Consider the following 20,134-nt stretch of genomic DNA (forward strand, 5'->3'; position numbering starts at 1 on the left):
GTGATGACAGAGGGACAGGAACTGGGAATGGAACAGAATGATAGAAGGGCTTGAACGGCACCTGAAACATCAGACCCCCAGGTAGCCAAGCCAGATGGAGAGCAACAGCAGCATGAGCCCTCATATTCACACCCAGCTCACAACATCTAAGGCCAGTTCCTGAACGGCAGACATTCTCTCCTGACGGGACGCGGCTGCATGTGCCATCGAGACAGTGAGCTACAGAGCTCCAAACTCTGGACCTGTCTAGCTAAGAATAGCAGGATCTCTGTAGAACTCCTCCATCCACAGAGGACGCTGGATCAAAGCGGTAGCTCTTGCAGGGAGTTTATGGTTTACTAGGAGTGATGGAAAGTGTCCATGTCAGGCAGCCAGGTTTCCAATCCACTCTCTCCAGCATTAGACTGCCCTTTGTGACTTTTAGGTTTGAAAGTTGTGGGCATTTCCCAGGCCCAGGGAGCACTGCCCAGATGCCGGCTCTGTTCAGCCAATCTCAGGAGTACATTCCTTTCCCCTTGGTTCACTGACCAATGAAATGACTATCAAAAATACAGTCACAGATTGAGACGCATTTCCAACCACTGACCAGGAGACGGGGCCAGAAGGAGCCATTCTTGGATTGTTATGCATAGATAACAAATGACAGCATGAAGCAGAGTTCATTATACTCAAGGGCGCTGTTAAGGCCCCGAGAGAAGAACTGCAGACAGGCACACTAGCAGGGAGAGGAAGAACAGGACCATTAATGGCAGATACACTCAGCTGCCATTTACACGTGACAGACAAGACAAGACAAGTTTGGACAATGTGATGCTACCCAAGGGCTCAGGTGCCAAGCAAAACCCCTGGTAAATTGCCTTCTCTATCAGGAAAGCATGAATGCAGACACGTTAGCCTGTTTAGACCTGCGGGAAATAGCTAACACAGCTAACCAACCACTCAAATATTTCTGAAAAACCATGCAGAATGTGGGTGGCACCAGGCAAGTGCAGAAAACAAAGGAGGTACCAACTTTTAGAGCAGGAATGGAATAAAAAAGAGAAGCACAGAAGAGCTGCCACAGGGCCCGTTACCTTTCCTGAGAGCTCAGAGCAGAGATGCACAGAGATGTTCTTTACTCCTGGGGGAATTCTGCACTACTGTGCGCATGCATAATTAATGAGCCCCACATAGTTTTCATTTTTTGTGCAGAAAAAAGCTTCTGCCAAAATGTTGTTGCAGTTCTGCTTTTGGCCCACCAGAGGGTGCTTTGGTGATAGAAAGCCAGCGAGGGAAGAGAAAGAGACCGCCTTCTTCGCAGTGGGCCAGGTTAGGAGACAGGGGCTATGGGGAGACAGACAGTGTGGGGTGCTGGGGGGGGGTGTGGGTCAGATAGGGGCTCATAAAGGCTAGTGGGGGAAGACAGGCTGGGGCAGGGACTGAATGGGAGTGGAGGTGCAGGGCCACATGGTGATGGGGAACGGGGTGCAGAGCTACATGGGGACAAGGGGTGGCTGGATGGGGGCACAGACACCCCTGGGGACGGGGGGAGTGGGTGCCTGAGTGGGGGTGGAGGGACACATGTGGACAGGGGTACAAGGACACATGGGGACAGGGGCAGATGTGCAAGACTGAATGGGAGAGGCTTGGGTTCAGCCAGGGTCTGCATGAGGGAAGCTCCCTAACAATTCCTCCCTGCCCCCCCACCAAAAAAACCTGTTCCATACTTTTCCCACCTATACCCAACAACCCTCCAAGTACACACCTAGGCTATTTCCCAGAAATTTACTTCCCTCTCCCTTAGAAACTCCGTTACCCCTGACTCCCCCAAACTTCTGAGGGGTGTGGGAAATATGATTCTATATTGTAGTTTAAATGAATTATTACTCAGAGTTCTGTATTAACATGCCTAGTAAGGAATCTATTTGTCAGAAAACATTCCCTGAATCTTTTTTGTTGTCTGTAGTGTTACAGACACACTTGCTGACAGGTATTTTGAAATAAATGACCAAAAATAATTGAAACTGGTGAAATTATATTATGTTATAAAAAATGTATAATTTTGCATAATTTTAAAATATTGTGCGCGGAATGTTAAATTTTTTTGGTGCAGAATTCCCCCAGGAGTAGTTCTTGTGACACATAGGCAGCAGACCAGGATTGTGACACTTCCCACATTGCTACAGGGTGAGCAGTGCTGGCACCAAGAGCTTTTACAATCAGCTGCCTCTGGTCTCAGGTGCACGGTGCACCCAGAAGTTACTCCCCCAACGAGAGAGTTCTCTGTATGAGACATCGCAGCTTGCCTCTAGGGAAAGCATCCAAAACCCAGGCACTCCATGGAAGGGAGAAACCTGGAAAGCAGGAATAGCCGAGAAACACCCACAGGTGATGGAGGAAAGCTAATCACATACAGCTTTGCAGCAAGACGGGGTGTCATGTCATGGAGCAGGGAAGTAAGAGTCCACCTCTGGAATGCTGCATTTTTCTGGGCACATTACCTACCTACAGGAACCAGCGGGAGGCAGTGCAGAAAGAGTCACAGAAATTATCTGGGGGCTAGAAAGATTGCACGGCAAAATTCAAAGGGCTCCATATGTCTGGCATAGTTGATGTTTAACCTGAGAACATGGCACCAGTCCCCAGGTATGGGAGAGGTGGATACCAAGGAGGGAGTGGATTTAGGAATTCTGAGGTAGAAAGAAGTAAGGAGAATTACAGACTCAACATCAGGAGACACGACCTGACAGTGAGGCATGTTAGCCTCTAGAAAGGTCTCCCAAGGGAGGTTGGGGAAGTCGTTTGGGACATTTCAAAGTGGACAGGGGTGAAGGTTATTAGGTACACCCCTGCACTGACACCAGGGCATGGACTAGGTCATTTAATAGGATTTTCCCCTCTCCAGTGTCTATGGCTCAATGACAGGTCAGCCTGGGGAGGCAGCATGGTCTAGTGGTTAAGACACCAACCAGGACTCGGGAGACCTGGATTCTAGTCCTGACCCTGTTGCATGACCCTGGACCAATCACTCCCCTCTCTGTGCCTCCATTCCCCCTCCAAGCCTGTGTCCATCTTAGCTATTTGGCCTGCAAGCTCTTTAGGGCAGGGACCGTCTCTTAGTACATGCTTGTATGGTGCCCAGCACCATGGGGCCCCCATCGGCTGGGGTCGCTGAGCACTGCTGTAATACCCGGAAATAAAGCCAATCAATCAGTCTCCGGCTCCTCACGCACTTACCTTCCGCGCCTGTTCCAGGACTTTGCAGGCATCCACAACAAAGGTCAAGGTCCGAATCTGCGGCACCTCGCTGATGGCAGAAACTCTGTTTCTCAGGTTCATAGCAAATTCCTACAACCACCAAGAGCAAAGTCATCTCCCATCTTCCCCCTCCACCGGCTTCCAGATCACTCCCCCAGCCAGAAAGGCTCAACCTCCCCTCCTCTTCTCTACGAAGGACTGAGCTCCCCATGCCTCGTCCCTCTGCTACGATCACACCTCCAGTCCAGCTATTCTATTGGGTGAGCTGGGCTGAGCGAACCTGAGTCTGCTTGTGACCGATTGTGCCTTGCTGAGACCAAGGTGCCTCCAGTGACACCACCCATCTCCATCTCAGCTGCTGTGATGGAATCTGCACGTAGAATTGCTGGGGAATTTCCACCTGGGAAAATGACTTCCACCCCTCACAGCTGGTAAAGTCTAATGAAGAGCTAATGCCCCATGAGCTTATACATTGTTCCATGGCAGGCAGCTACCAGGCCGATCCTGTCCTTTTTCTTGGCAAGGAGCAGTGGCAGCAAAGTTCCAGCAGCTTCTATCCCCTACCAGTGGCCTGCACAGAAGTCTACAAGTCCTTATTGGACCTGACTTGTTCTCTGCCACCCCACCAGCCTCATCCCCACGCTTACTGTGTGAAATCCAAAAGCCAGGCTCCCAATCAGAGTCGGCAGAGAGGAGCATATTGCGAGAGAATTTTATCACACACCACGGGGGAGGGTGACATGCTCAACTCCACCACATAGATCTGCAGCCCAGTCCTCAACTGCGGTCCCACTGGATTCTGAATCGCTTGCCATGGGTGCCTGGGATTAGGAGGCAGGGTCCGTGCCCGGAGTGTGGCAGGAGCAGCCCTTACCCTTGCTTGATGATGGAAAGTGCACCTCTCATTGTAGTCCTGGAAACGCTTCTCCTGCCGAGCTGCTTTGCTCACCTGCAAGGAAAGGCAGCAGTTACCCGGAGATCTCTCCAAGGGGGTCAACACAAGAGGGCCAGAACATGCATGGCCCACAACCACCAAATGCCACAGCCCAGCTCCGCACCAAGGCCTAGCACAAGAGGAGATCCCCAGAGTCCCGAAGTTTGTCCTCGCCCCAAGGAGTATCCAAACTGCCCACATGCAGCAAACACTCACCATGGCAGAACAATTGTAATAATCCTTGTGCGTTGGCTTCCAGGGCTTGAGACAACGCCAGCAAAATCCGTGGTTGCATTTGGCACAGGTCATACTGCACAGGAAGAAGAGATAAGGGGAGCTGGAGTTGGCCCGATGCAAGGTGCAGTAGCAAACAGTCCCAATCCCTGCAGACACCCGCCCGGTCCCTGGGTGGCTGCAGGGCTGGCGTATGGGGGTGGCTGTGTCTCACGTGCTCAGCTCTGCACGCTTCCCTCACACACAAACCACTATTATTTTTATTCTATCACGGTTGCTCAGAGGCCCCAAACAAGACCAGGGAACCCAGGGTGCTGGGTGCTGTACAAAAATAGAGACAGAACCTGTGCCAAAGAGTTTACAGTTTAGACTGAAGCGAAAGAGTAACAAATAAGCGCGTGCAGCGAAGGGGAAGGAGGACAAGGAATTGGAAGATTTCTTTATGATAATCGCCTTTCTGCTAGCAGCCTCTCTCACAACTCTGCGACACTCAGGCTGCTCCTCTCCGCGCCACTGTTCACAGAGGCCGTCCAAAGTGGCAGCCACACAAGCACTGGCCGCCCCCCTGCTCTTGCTTGCTGCCCGATGAGTCAGTCCAAAGCTGTACAGAACTTGTAGAAAGAGATCCGCAACTTCCAGGGAGCACAGCAGCTCTGGAGAACCAGCACATGGCCTGCATCGTACTGATCCAGCACACAGAAAATACCTGACCCTTTGGCATAACGCCGTCCCGGATGGGTGGAACTGTCGGAGATGCTGCCAGCAGAAAGGATGATAACAGTAAAAAAAAAAAAAAAAAAAAAAAAATAAAAAATCTTCCATTCTGCAGCCCAGCATCTCCCACAATTCTGAGATGTCAGGGAAGTAGCAAGCAGTGAATGGAGGTTGGGAGGGGAAGGCAAGAAATCCAGCAAGTGGAAAAAAGAAGTGGAAAAAAAGGGGACCACCCTTTTTTGTAAGAATTGCTCAAAGGGCAACATCATTTGTGGGCCACCGCCGCAGCACCTGCCTGCCGAAGGAAGCCTCTGCTGAGGACAGAAACTCCACCTTCTTGTGACTGATGAAGGTGCTGGCCGGCAATCAGGTGGCTGCTCTGCAGATCTTCCATGTGGAAGATCTCGTTCATTCCACCCACGAGGCAGATAGAGCTCCCATGAAGTGTGCTGATACCCTCCAGAAACAGGTTTCTGATGCCTTGTTGGCCTCAACGATACAGAGCCAAAGCCGCCTAGCGATAGACAACTTGGAAATTGAGTCCTTGACATTTAGGCTGGAAGGACACAAACAGGGCACCTGACCTCATTGTGGATTCCATGCGCTCAATGTAGATGTCCACCACTTTCCTCAGCTCTGGGATATGCCACTCCTTTACCAGATCTTCCGGCTTCAGACAGAACTAAGATGGACAGCTTCTTGGGAACTACAGAAGGGAGAATTTACTTCATGAAGAAAGGACTCTAGTTCTTCGCCCCACTTTTTGCCTGCACAGACAATAACGCCAGCTCTGATACCCATCTAGCAGATGCGATAGCGATAAAAAAAAATAGATTTTTATGGACACTGAAATCAGGGGCTTGAAGGGATGATCTATTACAGCCTTCAAAACCTGCGGCAGATCCCATTTTGGGAAAACTGGCCTGACTGCTCTGAGGAACCTGGAGGTCTGGGGGTTCTCTGCCAAGGATCCCGCAGACCCCATAAAAAAGATGCTCCTAAAAGCAGAAACTTGGTGAGCTGTGGTGCTGGATTGAAGGCCCTTGTCTAGGCCTTCCTGGAGAATGTCCAAAATGGCTGAAACCTCCAGTTTCCTGAGGTCTGCCCCATGCTCTTGGCACCAGCTGCTGGACCTGGACCAGATGGAGGAGTACACCTTTTGAGTTGAGGCTCTCTCGGGTGCTAGCAAAGTCTGGATGACTCTGGCAGATCGACGGAGCATTGCTAAGGCTTTCCTTTCAATAACCAGGCTGCCAGCTGAAGCCAGGCTGAATCCGGAGGAAGGAATGGGCCTTGGGAGACCATATCTGAATGGAGAAGCGATAGCTTTGCCCACTTAGTCACAGTGGGTCTAGGTGTTGATGAGGGTTGTTCTGGCTATTGTTTTGAGCCCAGACCTTTGAACACCTTGTTGGTACAATAAGGCTGAAGCCCCAGAGACTATCTCACGGTGCTCCAGAAGTGAACGCTCAGCAGACAGAGTATGCCAGGGAGTGCACTTCCCTCGGACATACCAGGCTCCCAACACATGCATCAAGCTTCAAGGGCTGGACAAGTAGCATGTCCTCTGAATCCCTCAGGGGGCTCAGTTCCGGCCCTCAGTGTGGAACCATGGCAAAGCCACTAAAAGCTACCCACAGGCCAGGGGACTGGCAGGTTTATTTATCCGGGACGGGTTTTCTGAGCTCTCCGCAGCGGCTGCGAAGGAACTGAGGCAGCTGAGGGCTGCACGCGCTCAAGTAATGCTGGGTGTTGAATGTTCAATCCCACTGAAGAGAGTGTGCAGCCCAACGGACAATGTCTGAAAAGGGCTCTGTAGAGTCAAGGAAACCATTCTTGTAAGTGGGAACACACAGACTCTCAAAGAAAAGCTTTGCCCCCTGAACTGCGGCGGAGCTAGAGCATGACTTCTAGAAGACTCCCAATCATGATGGCACGATGCCAAGTGATGGAGAATCCAGACCTTGGTCCCAAGGGTTAACTACCCACAAAAAAGGATACTTTTATCTCCCATTTGAATGTTTTGCTTTGAGCGTCAATGTCCAGCCACCGGATCTTGTGCTGCCTTCTGCTGAATTAAAGAGCCCGCTAGCATCAGAAATCGTCTCTGCAGGCAGGTACTTGTAAGCTCTCTCTCTCCTCCACTAAACCCCTACACGCAGACTGAACTGCTTTTGTCTCTCACGGGGAGGCAGGTTTTCCAGGCCTCAAATAGCTCTGGCAGCTCTTTTGTCAACCTCCTTTTAAAGTGTGGACACCAGAAATGGACAACGAACAGCTTCCAGGAATGGTCTCCGATGCACCCTAGTCACATGTGAGGCCACCTCCCTACTCCTCCTCCATGTTCCCATTTATACATGGAAGGACCCACAGACTTTTTGCCACAGCATCACGCTAGGGTTGTATATGGTTGATTTCCTCCATGACCCTCAAGTCCTTTCCAGACTCGCTGCTTTCCAGAAGACAGTCTCCCAATGCTGTATGGGGATCTACTATTCTTTGTTCCTAGACGTAGGGCCCAGAATTAAACAGTAGGGGGGTCTATTATGGACTTCTTGTCCCTGCAAGAAAATCAGTCCTGAAACCTGGAGTTTCCCTTCTTTGCCCCTACAGCAAAAACACCAAAACTACCTCAAAAGGCCAGAGAGGGCGAGTGAGTCAGAATCGAGAAACACTGAACTCCTAAAACATACCCACACCACACACTAGTTCTAGTTCTATCACTGTGGTAACACAGTTTACACTGAAGCTAGCTCCTGATTACGGCGCAAACATAAGAAGCGTCCGAGTAGGAAGTTGAGAAACCAGAGGAAGTTTCAACTTGCTGGTCTGGTGTGGGAAGGAACCAAAGGAGGCAGGGACATAGCTTACCAAGGAGTGCTCCACAGCTCCAGGCAAAGGCCACATGGTCCCCAAAGGTCAAAGCTCTCCAGAGGGCTCCGTGCTTTCGGTGGTGCACAGAGCAGGGATCTGCACTGATAGTACTGGAAGAAGAACACCAGTCGCCCCTGTGCCTAGTAGTGCCGATGATTTCCAGGCTCTGCGGGTTGGTTTCCCATTTGGAGCATAAATGGGTGAGGTGGAGTCGGGCACTCTCTTTGTGTAATTTGTGATGAACACAGAGCTTTGGACGGGGTGGTTCCTGCAGAACCTCAAAGCACTGCCCTGTCCACAGAGGCAGCTCTCTGGGGCCTGTGTTGCTCACAAGTCTCACTGTCTCCTCGTCTGCCCTCAGCACTCTGCCTTGCAAACCCCTTGCCCAAGGCTGCTCGCTTGAGATCGCATGGCCTGGACAGGTGATCCTCAGCACTTCTCCTATCAGACAGGGTGCTTTAACCCCTCAGCAACCTTCACAGGTGCCATTACTACATGGCACCTTTCGCTCTTCCCATGGGAAGTTTCATCCTCTCTGCTCAGACGTCAATGACCCCCCTATTGTATAAGCCACTTGCACCCATTGCCATAACACTGCTCTCCCGATCATTCAGAAGGACAAGCAAGCACAGAATTTGGGTGATCTGGAGCAAGTCACTTGAACAGAACAGTGGCAGAGCTGAGCATCTCCTGTGCTCCAGCATGCAGCCCAGGCCATGTCCCAGTTGTAGTGGTGAAGTGGGCAACTGTCCACTGAAAAACAGACCAAGACCCACCAACTTATATCACGTACAGCACTGCAGAGCCATTGAGGGGGATTTCATTCTGGCCATTGAGGACCTAGGATCAGCAAACCAGCTTCGCAAAGCCCATGAACCAGAGCAGCTCAGCCATCCAACAGGGTAACAAGACAACAGCACAGAAGCTCATCTCCTTGAAGCCAAGCCAGGACCAGCAAGAACAGAAACTCAAGGAATTAATGGAGGATCAGTCTATCAACAGCTACCAGCCAGGATGGGCAGGAATGGTGTCTCTAGCTGCTGTTTGCCAGAAGCCGGGAATGGGCGACAGGGGATGGATCATTTGAGGGTTCCCTGTTCTGTTCATTCCCTCTGGGGCACCTGGCATTGGCCACTGTCGGAAGACAGGACACTGGGCTAGATGGACCTTTGGTCTGACCCAGTGTGGCTGTTCTTATGTTCTTAAGTGCCCCAGAAACCTGCCTGGATCCCTCCCCTCTCCTCCTGGCCCAGCCCCCAAATGGGGAAAGATACTCACTGTAGACAGCCCTCGTTTTTCTCTATCTGAGCCTGGCAGCTTGGACAACGCTTAGAGATGAGTTTGGCCAGGTGTTTGCTCTGGGCTTCCACCGTCATCCCTTCATAGTACCCTCCGTCATCCATCCACTGGGACATGTGGCTGCAGCTGGCCGGGTAATGAGCCTGCAAGGGACAGAACATGAGTCATGGGGGAGCGGGAAGGCAGCAGCGAGCCAGCGTGAAGACAGGCTCATGGCCAAGCAAACCTCAGCCATACCTCCGGGAAGTTGCAGTTGAAGCAGGATATCCAGCAGCACTTGGAGCAGGCCTCTCCGCAACCGAGTCCCTCCTTACAAAGGACCTGATCGCAGCCCTGGGGGTTAGTGCACCAGGTCAAGTTGGAGCAGCACTCCACGTAGCCTCGCAGAAGAGCTTTCTCGTACTGCAGAGAGAGAAATGAGGGCAGAGGTGCAGGAGGAGGAAGGATTATCTTGTGGTTAAGGCACTGTACTGGGACTCACAAGCTGTGGGTTCAATTCCCACCCCTGGCACCAACTCACTGCGTGACCGTGGGCATGTCACATCCCTCCTCTGCGGCTTAGCCCCCAGCCGTAAAATAGGGACAATGATGCTTCCTTTCTCCCACCCTGCATCTGTCATGTCTGTTTAGATTGTCGTAAGCTCGCCGGGACATCCCTGACTCGCACTAGGCCTAGCACAAAGGGACCCAATTTTGGCTGATACTACCGTCATACAAATAGAAAGCAACAAGCTTCCTGGCAAAGGCCCTAGGACTGCTGGTGGGGCAGCCATGGAGCACACGGCAGTTCTGCTCTCATTCTGCCTTGATAGGTAGGTTTCTCTGGAGTAAGGACCGTGCAAAATACCCACCATGGTGCGAACTAGGTTCACAAGGGTGGGAAACAATATAGCCCCGAGGGATCTTGCAATATTCACACACTTACTGCAGATACAGGAGGAGGATTAAGCAGTATAGAGACACTGCCTGAGAGTCAGGTGTAGAGGAAAGGGCACCCAGGGCCGAGTGGAGGATGGAGCGTAATAAAGGCTTCAGCATAATTCAACAGGCAGGTCAAACCAGCAGAAGATCCCCAAAGAGCCCTGAAGGGCTGGCTGGCTCAGGGGAAAGTGCCATGGGTTTCCCCTCTAGGGCAGCCCAGCGCAGAAGGAATAGGCTATGGCCATTAGTTAGTGCCTATGCGACACATCGCCAAAACCGTCTGCCCAGCTGATGCAGCCTGGCCATCTGAGCAGAGGAGCCACGGGTTGAATGAGCCACTCTCGCGGCTAGGAAGAGGCGAACTGGTGAAGAGCAGAGCGTGCGGAAAACCTGCCATGTCGCTGGCCACGCTGGACAGCTTCTGAGACCAGAAGACTTGATTCCCTAGAGCTTTCAAGCCATCACCTCTCCCCAGCACCAAACACGCTGGAGTTTTTAAACAATGCCATCCTGGAGAGAAGCTGTCTGTCTTGAGAACAGGGATGGTCCTGTCAAATCCTCTCAGGGAAAGAAAAATGGAGTTGGCAAACTGGAGAGGGGAATGGGCGATGGCTGAGGGGCTCAGTGAGCTTCTGACTTTGCACAGGAGGCAGAGCAGGGTCCAGCACAGAGAGGACAGTTGCAGGGATGCACAGAGAACACAACCCAAAGCACCAAGAAACAGGATATATGAAACAGACATTCAGCAGCAGCCACTCTTTACCCATCGGCGCCACAGGCTACGGACGGGACAGACCCATCTGCCCGGGGTGGGGGTTGGCTCAATGTCCAGGCAGAGTGAGGCAGACAGGAATCTAGATACAAATGCAGAAAGCAAGTGGCACTTACTGCTGGACAGTGTTCTACTTCTGCAAACAAGGAGAGACCCTCTTGTGTGTCAGGGCTGAATGGCTTCTGTTTGACACACCTAGAACAAACAAAGTCCCTGCAGGAATGTTATTTTCCTTACAGTAATGGTGGCTCTTTCAGATGAACAGAGTACTTCAGCCAGCAATGTTCGCTGCGGCCATGCCTACACCCTAAGGACCTCACGTCCCCTCACCCCAGGGCATAAAGAGATAAGCTGGTCCTTGGTTCCTTCACCAATACAGAATCCTAGAGGGGTGCAACTCAGTTCAGGAGAGAGTCTATTTCCTGCTTTAGACAGTCCCTTGAAAGAGCACTGGTAGAAAAAGGTGGTGACCCTGTTGGTACTGGTTGAATGTCCAGGGATCTATGCATGTCTTGGAACACATTGATACCAAGCAAAGGGGAGTCAGGCATCTCTGTTGCCACAAGGTCTCATGAAAATCTAAACTTGTGTAGTACCCAAGTGGTTGGTACCAAGATAGCAGCCTGGGCAGATGTTACTGTGGGACAGGGAGCTGACAGTGCCATAAGTTTTATGAGCTCCAAGGGGTGTCTGCTAGATGACAGTCTGGTCTACGGTGGTACCAACGGCTTGGCTGATTCTACTGATACCAACTTAGAGTAGTCTTCTTGTCACCTCAAACACCAGTGGTACTGATCATCTCCCAGAGTTGGGACCCTTACATTCTTTGGGTTTAATGCTGCTCACAGTACCTGAGAAAACTGCAGCCTCGTGGGTACAGAGTTGGGAACCAGTGGGTGCTGAAGCAGTTGTCTTGATCGGTGATCAGGGTTTCTTTGAGATAGATTCCCTACTGGGGGAACCCAAGCTCTGTTTCCTAGTGTCTCTTTGAGAGGATTCTTGAGTTCCTCTTAGAAGCTCTTGAGGAGCGTGGTACTGATGTGGTTGAGACTTGCTTGGAGACTGGTGCATGGGGGGGTGGTCCAGTGGCCTGGGTCAGAAGCCAGACGGAGGCGCAATTTAATCTCCTGGTTCTTTCTGTCTCAGTTTTACAGCCAGGCAAAAATTACATTTGGGGGGGTGGGGGAGGTATGACTCCCCACAGCATCAGACACACCAGGAGTGCCCGCCGCTCACTGGAAGAGCATCCTGGCATTAAAGGCAACATTTAAAACCCGGAGAGCTGGACATACCTCCCAGGACTCCAAAGTTCCCCTCAGGGAAAAAACTGAAAGGACAACGGGCCTTACAATAAATCTTGCGGGTTGTGTAACGATTTAACTACTGTAGCTAACTAAGCTAAGTAAAGCTAGGAGAAAAAACAAAACTAAAAAGTACAGTTGGGCTCAGCTCCACTGGGATGCTGCCGAGGCTCAGTCTCGGCTAAGAAGGAACTGAGGGCGGGTCGCCCGTGGAGCTCTATGTAGCCATGGCGCAGAGCATGAGGCAGAGTAGAGTGCATGTGTGGACCCAATGGGCACAGCTACCTAAAGCGGGGATCTCCAATCTAAGGCGCACAGGACGCGCGCCCATCTGAAGTGGCGCACCCATTGGGACACTGCTCAAGAAGAAGGTATAGCTGCTTGGAGAGCCCCGGTGCCAAAGGAAGTCAGCTGAGGAGCCTTGGACCAAGGGGATATGTCTCAGGAATGTGTAGATGGAACTCCATGTAGCTCACCTGCAAATAGCAAGGGGCACCTCTTGAGGTGATGCTGCTGAGGCTACTTGCGACCCTGCAGAGGGAGTCCTTACACCCACGTGGAGCCCTTACTCCCAGCTGTGCCATCTGATAACAGGATACAGCCAGAGATCCACTTCGATATTCTCTGAGAGGATACAGCTCGTACTCATGTCCTCATACTCATTCTGCTATGACAGCAGTAAATCTAGGTGGCTTTCTGTTCCGGTCTGTTCTAGGAAGGTACAATGCCAGGGCTCATCTCATGTCAAGCAAACAAAGTCTCCTTTTCTTGCTAGATGCATGCGACTTTGGGAAAGACACAGGTAAGTGAACTGACAGGTTTATATGAAATTTTGGTGTAGTTGGAGTGAGATTTTGTCCTTATAGACTATTGTTTAAGGTGGGTGTACCTCAGGGGAACACCCTGCACCCCCATGTTCATCCTTATGATTGTGTGATATCCAGTGCAAAGTTTGTCATGTCAGGTGTCTTCAGAAGGCTCATGATGCACTGAGCATTGTTGTTATAGTAATGTTATAGGTTGTAATTTCATGTATATAGTTATGAGGCAGAAAATGTGTCCTCACGGCTTAAAACAAGTTCAGGCAAAAACTCTCCAAGAGCAGAGGGGCAGTTCACGCCTCATCATGGCATGTATGGGACAAACCCAGCCCAGCCTCACAGGAACAAAGGACACTGGCCTAGGCAGCAATAAAGGATCTGCTGGACTCTCAAGCGAGACACCCTCCTTCCCTTAGTCAGTTTGGGACTACGATGAGGTAATGCTCACCTGACTCTGAAGGGGGGGCGCAAAGCCAAGAGGAAAGAAAGGACATGATAAAAGGGAGAGATGTTTGTAATGTTCTCTCTCTATTCCACCTACATCTACAGACAACACAACAAGCGAATGAAGCGCTGATCAAAGTGGAGGGCCTGGCTGAAGGGCAACTGATGAGAAGCATCTAAGTTTTAAGGACATTGAAAGTATTAAGTTCAGCTTAGAATGCGTTTTGCTTTTATTTCATTTGACCAAATCTGACTTGTTATGCTTTAACTTATAATCAGGTAAAATCTGTCTTTTGTAGTTAATACATTTGTTTGTTCAGTCTACCTGAAGCAGTGCATTTGGTTTGAAGCGTGTCAGAGACTCCCCTTGGGATAACAAGTCTAGTACTTATCAGTTTCTTTGTTAAATTGACAAACTCATAAGTTTGCAGTGTCCAGCAGGGATAACTGGACACTGCAAGATGGAGGTTCCTAGGGTTGTGTCAGGGACCGGAGATATTGGCTAGTGTCATTCGGTTGCACGATCCAAGCAGTGGCTGGCCAAAAGTGATCACTCACGTAACTGGGAGCAGCTTACATGCTAGAGGCTGTGCACGAACAGTCCGGGAGTGGGGGTTCTCACAGCAGAGCAGGGTAAGGCTGTCTCCCAGAGTCGAGGTCTGGAGTGACCTCGCAGCTCACCAGTCTAGGGATGTCACAGTGGGTTCTGATGGCAGGAATGGAACTCCTCTGCATACATTCTAAAGCTTTATCCACCAATTAAGAGACGGAAGCACTCATGCAGGTACGCAAACCCACATGCCCAGGAAATGTCAGTTTGGGGGATATACTGTATGAAACCAGGTTTGTAGACATCTCAAGTAAAACATGGCATGTACGTGCATGAGGCCAAGTGTCCCAAGAGCTGCAGACTCTCACACACTGTTGTTCGCAGAGTGGACGCGAGACTCTCAGCTGTAGAGACTATACTCATTGGAAGATAAGCCATGGCAGACGTGTTAGCAAGGCCCATCCCCATGAAATGTATTCTCTTTCGAGGCTGTAAAATTGATTTCTCTATGTCCAGTTTTGGACCTAGACCAGAGAACAGATATCTGATGACAAGAAGGCTGTTCTGGATGCGTGACCTCAATCTTCCTGGAATAGCCAATCATTCAGGTAAGGAAATATCTGAATTCCAAGATGGCATGGATGGGCCACAACTATCTTCACGTGCTTTGTGAATCCCCATGGGGCTGAGGCTAGACCAAGTGTAGGACTGTATACTGGCAGTGCATACTGTGTACTATGAATTGAAAAAAGCTTCCTGTGGTCCAGCTGTATTGCCACATGAAAGATGGTATGTTGCCCTCAACCTTCAGGCAAGGGATAACAGAAGGGTGGTCATCCTGAACTTCATTTTCTTGACAACATTTCTTTGAACATTCTTAAGTCCTGAATGGGTCACAGACCGCCTCTCTTTTTGGGAATCCAGAAGTAGCAGGAATAGAAACCTCTCCCCCCGTGCAAATAAGGAACTTCCTCTCTTGCTCCCAATCATAACAAGGACAGTACTCACTCCCGGAGAGAAAGTCAGCATGGAGAGAAACATCTGGGCACTAGTCGGGCCACCAACAGCAGCTGCCCGGATGTCAAAGGAAATCCAAGCAAGAAATGCCTCCCAAAGGGCTGAGTTAGCAGATCCCAAGTTTCCCCCAGCTAAGACTCAAACAGCAGTACCTTAGTCACCCCTCTCTGCTCCAGGCCCAGCGACCCTGGCCTCCAGGCACTCTCCACCAGGAACTCCCACAGAAATTGTGCAGAAACTAAAATAGCTCTCTGCAAATCTAGTATGGCAAATCATGCCATACTTCCCTGGACAACAGGGACGTGGGCAGGTGTTTGATAATTCTGTAGATGGGGAAGGGGTTCCCACCAGGCCACCAGTCATTTCCGGAAGAGGAAGGAAAGCCCAGTTCTGAAAAGATGTTAATATTGAGACAAGCCTTCCACTGGGAGCCTGACCTTGACTCCTCCCTCTTTGCCACCTTGGTATCTCCTGTCCAATGGCTCTCCAAGGTGGGGGGAGGAAACTGGGCAGAGGGGGGGGTCTGAGAACTGGGGGCTCATGTTCGTAACACAGGGACACTCTAGCCACATACTGTTTGGATTGATGCGCCCTGGGGAAGAGGAGCTATTTTTGTTTCTGCACAGGGAGTGCCATCGTTCTCTCGTGGCTGGTTTCTGGTTTGGGTTGGAAGAGGATTAGATACACAGAGCAACAGGAACGGAGGCAGCGGGGTGCAAAGGGAGGGACGAGGGCAGGGAGGGGGGTGCGAAGAGTGTGAGATAGGGCAGGGGAGCAAAACAGCCAGTCGGCACAGGGGAGGATTCATTCATTCAAAGGCACCAGGTTTCTCCTGGGTAGCTCTCAGCCCCACCACTCTCCAAGACAGGAAGAGGGAAAGGCGGTGGCCTAGAAACAAAGCATGTTCCCTAACACACCCGCTCAGGGTGGACTACACATGGCTCCACGTCCGGCAGTGACCTCACCCACCTTGGCAATGACCTCCTGGGAGGAGATGATGGAGCGGATGAAGTCCGTGGTGGGCTGTGCAGGGCAGTCAGGGATGGGACAGGTGCAGTTCTGAACCAAGTTCTGCTCGATGCAAGTCGTCAGGTATTTATTCCAGCAGGACTGGGGAGGGGGAAAAGATCAGATCTAGAGAATGCACAGAACCTCCTGATGAGCCCCCTCCTTTTGTCAGGGGCCGTCTCCCAGCTCCAGACAAACTCAGGAATTTGCCTCGCAGGTGGAGTGGCACCAGGATCATGGCACACCTGAAAACAGGGAGCAAGCCCAGGAACACGAGGAAGCCAGGGAAAGAGGGGTGATGATGTGCCCCCGGGACCCTCCCCTGACAGCTGTGTCCCCCTTCCTGGGAGCAGGGTCCTCCCCTCACGGTCATAGATGCTGCCAGCCCCCAGTACCCTCACCTTGCAGCAGTAGTGCACGCAGCAGAGGGTGGGAGGGCTGTCGTCCGGGCACAGCTGGCTCACGCACACCGGACAGTGGGTGATAGGGCTCGGGGGTGGCTGGGGATTCTGCACTTGCAGCCCTGAGGAAATCAGCAGCAGCTCGGGGTCCTCGGTGTAGCGCTGGATTAGCAGGTCCACGTTCCACTTGCAGTGAATGAGCAGGTGCTGGGCTCTATCGGCTGAGACACTCAGGGTGTCCAGGACCTGCTGCACCGTCTGGTTCATGAGTGCTTGCACCTCCTCCTGACTCATGGTGCGCCCCATAGGCAGCAGCAGGGTCTCCATCAGGACCGCCTCTGGGCCGACTCCACGGGCATCCAGCCTGGCAGAGAGCAAACGCCCGTCACCCATCTGGAGAGCTCCCGGTGATGGCCCCCTCCAGCCCCACCTGAGACTCTCCCCTACCTGAATGGGGAGAACTTGCTGCCCTTGTCCTGCCCCCTCCGGCACTCTGTGCTCCGGAAAACAACCTGGGCCTGGCCCCGGTGAGGTGTCGTGGGCTCCGCGGAGACGTACGCCAGCAGCTGGGGGTTCTCCTCCTGGCGCCGCAGGTAGCCCTGGCTCAGCAGGTGCAGGATGCAGGACAGCACGTCCGTGCTGCTGCAGCAAAAGCTGAGGAACTGCAGGGCGGGGCCAGACTCCCATTTCTGACAGGCGTCGATCACCTGGGGGGGAGAGGGCAGAGTTACCCCGACGCTGCCCGGGCATGGAGCCCCGCGGCCGCTCCCCTGCCAGGACCCGTACCCTGAACACCAGGTTATCGATGTGCAGCTCCTTCTCCCCTTTCAGGATCTGGATGATGAGGCAGCAGATGATGTTCCTCTTCCTCTCCAGGGTGCTTCCCTCGTCATCCTCCACGTTCAGGTACGTCTGCTGTGGGAGCAGCCACAGGCGCTGGCCTGCCGCCCGCGCCAGGGCCGCCTCGTTCAGCCGCAGGACGCCTGGGACCGACACAGCCGCGCTCAGCCACGCCCAGGGAGCGGCTCCTCCAGCCCCTCCCATGTCCCCCCCCAGCCCTGCTTGGGGACCAGCCCCAGCCCCTTCCTTGTACCCCCCTGGACCTGCTTGGGGACCAGCCCCAGCCCCTTCCATCTACCCCCATGGACCTGCTTGGGGACCAGTCCCAGCCCCTCCCATGTACCCAACCCCCGGCCCTTCTTGGGGACCACCCCCAAACCCCCCACCCCACACACAGACACCAGCCCAGTTCTCTCCTCCCGCCAGCCAGCCCTGCTTGGGGACTGGCCATTCCAGATGCAAACCCCCTGCCGGCTCACAGACAAACCCCTGCTCCCTGGCATCTGCTCTGGGACCAGCCCCGCCCGGCCAACCCTCCATACCCCCCAACCAGGCCCAGGGTAGGGGCTCCATCCCCATCTGTGGTCCCCTTCTTCAGGAACCACCCAGGGACAGGGCTCAACTGCCCCTCCCCAGTCTCCCCATACGCACCCTCCTGAGGCAGGCTCTGGGTCAGGATCCCGGCCTCTCCTGTCAGAGGTTTCAGCGCATGGCTCAGCAGGACAGGAGACAGCCCTGTGGCCTGGGCCAGGGTCTCCACAGCAACTTCCTGCAGAGCAAAGGAGACAGGAAGTGAATACGCAGGGGCAGGGCCATGGTGATGGGGCAACAGCTCTGGGGGCCAGGACAGGACAAGTTGGCCAGGTGTCTTGGAGCCACGGCCCAGGGGCTGGGGCAATGGGGCCGGAGTGATTGCACTGGGGCGAGGTGTCCGGGGGCCATGATGATGGGGGGGAGGTGCCAGGGGCTGTGGGGGAGGGGCCGTGGCAATGGGGGGGGCATCAGAGGCTGTGGCGATAGGGGGTTTGTGGGGGGGGGCGCCAGCCAAGGGGCTGTGGTACCGCATTAGGGGACTGAGGGGCAAAGGGGAGAGAGAACAACACCGATTCCTCTGGCACAAGCCACACCGGACACAGCGGCTGCTTTGCAGCGGCTCCTGGGTCACGGGGGGGCAGGGACCGGGCTGTGGAGAAAAGAGTCCAGGGGCTCGGGGGGTCACTGCCGGGGGGTGGGGGGGGGGACAGAGGGAAAGGGGGTATCTGTGCAGGGGGGAGGACAGGGGGTCTCTGCCCCATATGGATGAGCTGGGGGGAAGTTCTCCCTGTGTTGCGAGGACAGGAGGGGTCTGCAGCCAGGTTGGGGGTTCTCACCCCAGGGGGGAGCTGGGGGCAGCTCCAGGATGCTGGGGGAGGAGAGCGGGGTCCCACCTGGGCGCTGTTGAAGCCCAGCAGAATGTACATCTGCAGGGTGGAGACGTGCAGGGTGGTGCTGCCCGCGAACCGGAGCTCCGCGTGGCCCAGCCACGTCCACTGCAGCCGCCGCGGCTTCGTGTGCTCCAGGCCAAACCGGCTCTGACCTGCAAGAGACGCGGCCAGTCCCAGCAGAGCCACCAGAGGGCCAGGCCCCCGGGGTCCTCAGCCAGCCAGGGCTGTGCCCCCCTAGCCACATGCCCCTAGGCAGGGCTGCAGCTTACCCCACTGATTGCCAGTCTGCCCAATTCCAGCCACACACATCCAGGTGGGGCTGGAGCTCACCCCTCGGCTCGCCGGCCTGGCCCCCTTCCCAGCTGCACAACCCCCAGGCGGGGCTGGAGCTCACCCCACTGCTCGCCAGCCTGGCCCAGCACTAGCAGCTGCCCCAGGAGTCACGGCCACAGCCAGGGCCAGGGGTTTCACTGCTGCGTCTGACACCCCCCCACCCACAACCTCCAGCCCAGTGCAGTGACTCTAGAGCCCTGCCCCCCATCCCCTGCAGAGCAACCCGAACAGCGCCCCGGTGCTCCCTCTCCTGTCACACACCGCTCTCCACCACCACCATGGGGCACAGGGACAGCCCCCAAGCCCCTGCTCAGGCTAGTCGGCCCCACCCCAGCACCCAGACTCACTGTTGGTGTAGAAGTCGGCAAACCGCGCCAAGTAGCCCCCAAGGGGCCGCGGGAAACATCTGCTGGGATCCTCCAGGTAGCAGAGCGGGGAGACGGTCCAGCAGCGCGGGGACAGGGCCAGCACCTTCACCTCCAGCTCCTCCTCCAGCGCGGCCGGCTCCTCCGCCATCGCCTGGGGACAGGAGCAGGGGTGTCAGGGATCAGGCTCCCGCCAGGGGCTCGTCTGCAGCACCCCCTGGGCAGACCCTGCCCTGCCAGGGCGTTTCACTGCTTCCCCCCACCCCCCTGGGAAGGAAAGGGGCCCCGGGCAGACCCCGCCCCCCTGGGAAGGGAGGGGGCCCCAGGCAGACCCCGCCCCGCCCGGGGGCTCACCGCGTCCTCCTGGCCCGCGTCCAGCTCCAGCAGGCGCTTGTCGAGCTGCTGCAGCTGGAAGAGGTGGAATTGCTGCTGCAGCTCCTCCGACTCACTCAGACTCTTCAGCATCTGCTGGGGGAAGCGATTGGGGAAGCAGAGCCCGATCTGCTCCACGACGGCCCGTTCCAGCCACACGTTCCCCTGGGCCAGGAGCCGGTCGCCCAGGTAATACCTGCAACGGCCGCCGGCGTCAGGGCGGGGCCCAGAGCCCCCGACTGCCTCCCCACAAACCCACCCCGGCCCCTAGGC

The 20,134-nt window shown here is 54.1% G+C and overlaps 1 protein-coding gene across 1 annotated transcript in view; it reads right to left on the reverse strand.

Moving 5' to 3' along the window:
* Nucleotides 1-20,134, reverse strand: part of LOC144263284 (cullin-9-like) — a 70,054-nt gene that overhangs the window by 4,375 nt on the left and 45,545 nt on the right. Inside the window, 13 exon segments of the mRNA XM_077814177.1 lie at nt 3,217-3,327; nt 4,112-4,186; nt 4,388-4,481; nt 9,272-9,435; nt 9,530-9,694; nt 16,088-16,228; nt 16,528-16,891; nt 16,975-17,234; nt 17,314-17,510; nt 18,019-18,136; nt 18,795-18,943; nt 19,472-19,643; nt 19,844-20,057. Of these exon segments, the coding sequence (XP_077670303.1) occupies nt 3,217-3,327; nt 4,112-4,186; nt 4,388-4,481; nt 9,272-9,435; nt 9,530-9,694; nt 16,088-16,228; nt 16,528-16,891; nt 16,975-17,234; nt 17,314-17,510; nt 18,019-18,136; nt 18,795-18,943; nt 19,472-19,643; nt 19,844-20,057 (2,224 nt within the window).

This window comes from Eretmochelys imbricata, chromosome 3 (genome assembly GCF_965152235.1).
Source record: "Eretmochelys imbricata isolate rEreImb1 chromosome 3, rEreImb1.hap1, whole genome shotgun sequence".
Taxonomy (NCBI): domain Eukaryota; kingdom Metazoa; phylum Chordata; order Testudines; family Cheloniidae; genus Eretmochelys; species Eretmochelys imbricata.